Source organism: Triticum dicoccoides, chromosome 2A, assembly GCF_002162155.2.
Source record: "Triticum dicoccoides isolate Atlit2015 ecotype Zavitan chromosome 2A, WEW_v2.0, whole genome shotgun sequence".
NCBI lineage: Eukaryota > Viridiplantae > Streptophyta > Magnoliopsida > Poales > Poaceae > Triticum > Triticum dicoccoides.
In genome coordinates, this window is record NC_041382.1 from 3,883,100 (window position 1) to 3,888,484 (window position 5,385).

Sequence of the window (5,385 nt, forward strand, 5' to 3'; positions counted from 1 at the left end):
GAGAAAGCACTCGTGTTTCTTTGAGAAGAGAGATATGACAAAAATATCGGTCGATACCAATTTTGTTTGGGACTAAACGTCAGGTATCTGAAAATAGATCGAGCGTCAGTGACTTTCATTCTCGGCCATACAATCAGCATCCAATGGCTGTCAGCTGCGCACTGTTCTTCTCTCTTGACCTTCCCCACCGCCGTGTTGGGCACCGGCCCGGCCATCCCTCTATGCCCTGCCGCATCAGTGAAAAATTCCGGCGATCGCCTGCACCCCACCCTTAATGGGGTCGTTGCTCCCCACTAAATAGATAATGAGGCTATGGTTTTCCCCTAAGATACATAGTGCGTCTGGTTCTTCGCGAGCATTGGTTTCTTCTTCTCCGGCGGGATCATGCGTGCCAGAAGGAAGGAAGGAAGGTGACTGACACATCAACAAAATTCAGGTACCTGAAAAATAGCAAAACCTATTGTGTTTTTACCGTGGTTAGCAGTATTTTTTCTTGACACTCATATATTGTTGGCGGCCCATAAGATTTGTGTGCCAGCGGCCGGCGGCTAGGGTTGGATGAAACACGTAGGGGTCATTTTAAATAGTATAAAGTTTGTTGAGTTCTCGACCACGGGCTCTCGGCAAACGTTGCCCATCGTCACAGAGCCGTCAACTTTGCCCGTGGCACGTGGCACCTATTTGCTGGGTGCCATGGAAGAGGATCTCGGCATGCATCCCATAAACCGCGTTTGCTTTGTTTCCCGAGTACTTTTGGCCAGGCGCTTTCTACTGATTGCCGAGAGCTGTACTTGGGTTACACAACTTTTGTCGTGAACCCGTGCTTTGACACTCGGCAAACATGAACTTGGTAACAACCATTTTTTTAGTAGGTAGGAGAGCCCCATAGTCCCTAGTTGCCCCCTAGGCTCGCTACCTTGTTGAAGGTGTTGGTTCCAAGGTTGCTTTGAGGGTGATAGCCTTTGTTCTAGCATCTGGTTGAACCAGCCAGCATCGGCGTGCGAGCAATAATTCCTTCTTAAAAGTGATGTCTTGGAGAGATGTGCCCTTTGTATGTAACTATATGGCTTCTAGAATGTGTGGTAGGATTTGGATATCCTGCCGCAAGGCTTGTCCGATAGCCTTGTTTTTTTTTACCATTTTTGTTAACGCCGAGTTTTTTATTTTTGCGAAAAACTTTCAATCTATTGATCTTCAATCATGACAGTATAACGAATACCAAAAATAAAAATTACATCCAGATTCGTAGACCACCTAGCGACGACTACAAGCACTGAAGCAAATCAAAGGCGCGCCGCTGTCATCACTAGCTTTGCTTGCCATTGTTTGGATAATTAATGATATATGATTTTGTGCATCATACAGAGGCCGGGGTTACTTCCTCCTTTTCAATTTGTTGTTTGGAATCTACATACCACAATTTTCATTTTTTTTCCGGGTAAATCTACATACCACATTGCCGTGTGAGACATGCAACACATCCATCCGCAGATCGGTATGCAGTGCACATTGCCCCAACACAAATGACTTGACCACCAGCTGGAGCTGACCGTAGTTCTCATACTCTTGATCAGGCACGGCAGGTTCGGCAGACTTCCATGGCCACGGCTGACCGTCTCTCATACGTTTTAGACCTGCATGACCAAGGTTGGTAAATTATCCTATTCGGTGTTGCAAGATGCTAATTTATCTAACAAACGCGACCGTGGGTTAGCCGTTAAATCTCAACTTCAACTGGAAGGCACCACATGTTCATACATGCCGTACCTGTGCAGCATGTAGTAATAATAAAGTTTGAGTGACAACTTGACTTTGGGCGGCGGGCTTTATAAAGCCATGCCATCAACCTGCTTCAGCCGCGCTGATCGATTGCGTGGGTGACCCTAGCTGAAGGTCCTCCGAGTTGCTGGCCTCCCTATAGATCAGTAAGTTCTCTTTTCTTGCCTATCAAATGCAATGTATCCTTAGAAGGTTCCCCTTAATATCGCGGGAACGCCCGTGTGGGCAATGAGTGCTAATAAGAAATGAATGGTACCCTATAAACTCTATGAAAGTACGCTAAAAAACTTGCATCCATGTCTGTAATATATAGGAACATTTTGGAATGGCAGCAAATAGAAAAGTGTTATCACATGTGCTCCGAAAAGCACACGCACTTGATTATTGATGGGTGCATGTCTTGAGTACACACAAGTCGCACCTAAGTTACTGACTCGTTTTACAATGTTCTTACAGCACAACCCCCATCGCATTTGGAGTGTAAATATGGAATTTCCGAGAGTCCTTTGGCTAGCATTTGTTCCTATTTTCGTTGCAGTCGTGTCCATCATGATGGCACGACGGGCGACGTCCTTCCCAACAACCAAACGATCACCTCCTCCGCCGCCCACGGCCGCAGGGGCTCCCTTTCTTGGCATCCTCCCAGCGCTTCTCGCCAAGGGCCCGCTGCGAGTGCTCCGCGACGCCCACGCGGAGATGGGGAGCGTGTTCACGGTGAGACTGTTGCATCGCAAGGTCACCTTCCTGGTTGGGCCAGAGGTGTCGAGCCATTTCTACCAAGGGCTGGAGTCAGAAATCAGCCAGGATGAGGTCTCGCAGTTCACCATTCCGACCTTCGGGCCCGGCGTCGCCTTCGACGTGGATTTCGTCACTCGGCGCGAGCAGTTCCGCTTCTTTGGCGACGCAATGAAGCCGGCCAAGCTCAGAAGCTACGCCCGCCTCATGGTGCGCGAAGTCGAGGTAGGAAATAATAAGATGGTACCTTTAATATGAGTTGCCTCACTTTTTCGTCTTAACTCTTGCTAGCGGATATAAGTGTATATATCCCTACAAAAAAAACACAGCATATATAAGTGTACGTGTGTATGTTACGCGTGCAGGAGTACTTTGCGAGATGGGGACAGTCCGGCACGGTTGACTTGAAGCAGGAGCTAGAGCACCTCGTCACGCTCGTCGCCAGCCGATGCTTGTTTGGGGAGGAGGTGAGGGCGAAGATGCTGGTCGAGGTCGCAACGCACCTCCGTGAACTCAACGACGGCATGCGCCTCGTCACCATCCTATTCCCGCACCTGCCGATCCCGGCGCATCACAGACGTGACAAGGCGCGCGCTAGGCTCGGCGAGATATTCTCCGACATCGTCAGCTCCCGCAAAGCAAGCTGCTCCGATGGCGGCCGAAACGTCGTCGATGACATGCTCCAGTGCCTGATCGATTCCAGGTACAAAGACGGCCGCGCCACGACCGAGACGGAAGTGGTCGGAATGCTGGTCTCTGCGCTGTTCGCGGGGCAGCACACAAGCTCCAGCACGGGCACGTGGACCGGAGCGCGCCTCCTCGCGCGCGCCAACGCCAAGCATCTGCGCGCTGCCGTCCAGGAGCAGGAGCGGATCATGGCGCGGCACGGGGACCGCGTGGACTACGAGGTCCTGCAGGAGATGGACACCCTCCACCGCTGCGTCAAGGAGGTTCTGCGGCTCCACCCGCCGGCGATGATGCTGTTGCGCCATGCGCGCCGGAGCTTCGCCGTGCGGACAAGCGAGGGCGTCGAGTACGAGGTCCCTGAGGGGCGCACGGTCGCGAGCCCGCTGGTGATCCACAACCGTCTCCCGCAAGTGTACAGCGATCCGGAGACGTACGAGCCGGACCGGTTCGGCCCCGGCAGAGGAGAGGACAGGGCAGGCGGGGCGCTCTCGTACACGGCGTTCGGCGCTGGGCGGCATGCGTGCGTCGGCGAGGCGTTCGCGTACATGCAGATCAAGGTGATATGGAGCCACCTCCTGAGGAACTTTGAGATGGAGATGGTGTCGCCGTTCCCCGAGACGGACTGGAACGTGGTCATGCCAGGGCCCAAGGGGAAGCTCATGCTCCGCTACAACAGAAACACAAGAGGGATGTCGACGGCCGCCTGAATCATGAGCCGACACAGACGCTACGTGTATCTACTTCATCTTGACCGTTTGCTTTGTCCTGGCACCAATAAATTACCGATCTCGCCTAAGTTAACCGTTGCGCCATGCACAGTTGATCTACTGTGTTTTTCGACAAGCCAACACTAACACTATAGTGCACTTTCCTGAGTGACATCCTTTACGTGTGTGTGTGTGTGTCCACCTCGTTTTTTTCTTGAGTGAGACTAGAGCTAAATACTTTACGCCTTGTCAATAAATTGTACCGCCTCTTGGGAAAATATAAGGCATAAATTTGGTTGTAGCGCAAACTTTTCTAATTTCAACAAAGTTTGTAAATAGTATTGTTGGTGTTCAAGAAACAACTTTCGACAAGGGCATCCTCAATTAGTAGGGCAATTTATCAGTCTCTCGGCGTATAGCAGTGCCGCCGAGTTTAATACTCCTATTTAAAACCCATGGCAAACAAAAGGCTCTCACCTTATAGCTCTGTACATCCACAATGCCCATCAAAACACTCGGCGTAGGTAAGCCTTCGGGGTACACTCGGTGTACTCTCCTTCCATGTTGCCATACTCTCCGCATCTGAAGTCTCTGTGGCAGCGAGCAGTATAAACCGCGTGCTCCCGACGGAACACACGGCTTACAAAATACAGTTTCTTTTCTTTTCTAAAAGCTGAAAATGTTTTATTTTCCATAAGCCAACTGTCCACCAAACAACACTTGGTGTAATTGTGTTTTCATAGTCATCTTCCAATATTTGCCATCTCGGAATATTTTCGATTTCATTTTTCTCGGAAGACACTGCTTACACAATTCCCTTTTTTCTTTCTAAAAGCTGAAAACGTTTTGTTTCCTGTAAGCTAACTGTCCACCAAACGGCACTCGGTGTACAATGGGATATTAACTGCACCGCACCGCCTCGTCCAGCCAGTTATGTACCGCGTGAACACCTCTCTCTTTCCCGCTCCTCCGCCTCCCCTGCCTCTGCTTCACCATTGTTGCCTGCCCGAGCTCTCGCTGCTAGCCGCCCGGCCTCCACAACCTCAATGTTGTGACGCCACTGATCTCTGCGGCACGTGTCGCGATGGGTTCACGCCTTCATGGCTCGAGATTCTGCGGCTTCAAGATCTATGGCCTCACGATCCGAAATCGGCTTGAGATTAGGCGGCTCCAAGCTCTGCGGCTTCGTGGTCCGGAATTTGCCAACTTGAGATTAGGCGGCTTCATGCATCACAGCTTCGTGGTTTGAAATTCGGTGGACTGTACTTCGTGCCACGAATACCTAGGCATCACCAACCCACGCCTCATCCCATCCCATCATTACTGCCTAGAAGACTTGTGAGTTACTCCCTTCGTCCCAAAATAAGTGGCTCAACTTTATACTAACTTTGTACTAAAGCTAGTACAAAATTGAGTCACTTATTTTAGGACGGAGAGAGTACCTGTTAGTTTTGTCTCAACAAGCACATCATGATGA

At 50.5% G+C, this 5,385-nt stretch overlaps 1 protein-coding gene across 1 annotated transcript; it reads left to right on the forward strand.

Moving 5' to 3' along the window:
- Positions 1-2,265: 2,265 nt before the first annotated feature.
- Positions 2,266-4,156, forward strand: LOC119358548 (obtusifoliol 14-alpha demethylase-like). Its single transcript, XM_037625039.1, has 2 exons — positions 2,266-2,739; positions 2,880-4,156. The coding sequence occupies exons 1-2, from the start codon at positions 2,266-2,268 to the stop codon at positions 3,906-3,908; spliced, it is 1,503 nt and encodes a 500-aa protein (XP_037480936.1). The 3' UTR covers positions 3,909-4,156.
- Positions 4,157-5,385: the final 1,229 nt, after the last annotated feature.

What these genes read in the sequence shown, in the direction of transcription:
- LOC119358548 (XM_037625039.1), top strand. Translation starts at nt 2,266, where the DNA reads ATGGAATTTCCGAGAGTCCTTTGGCTAGCATTTGTTCCTATTTTCGTT. An exon ending in TCATGGTGCGCGAAGTCGAG is followed by an intron (nt 2,740 to 2,879) that starts GTAGGAAATAAT and finishes TTACGCGTGCAG; the next exon opens with GAGTACTTTGCGAGATGGGG.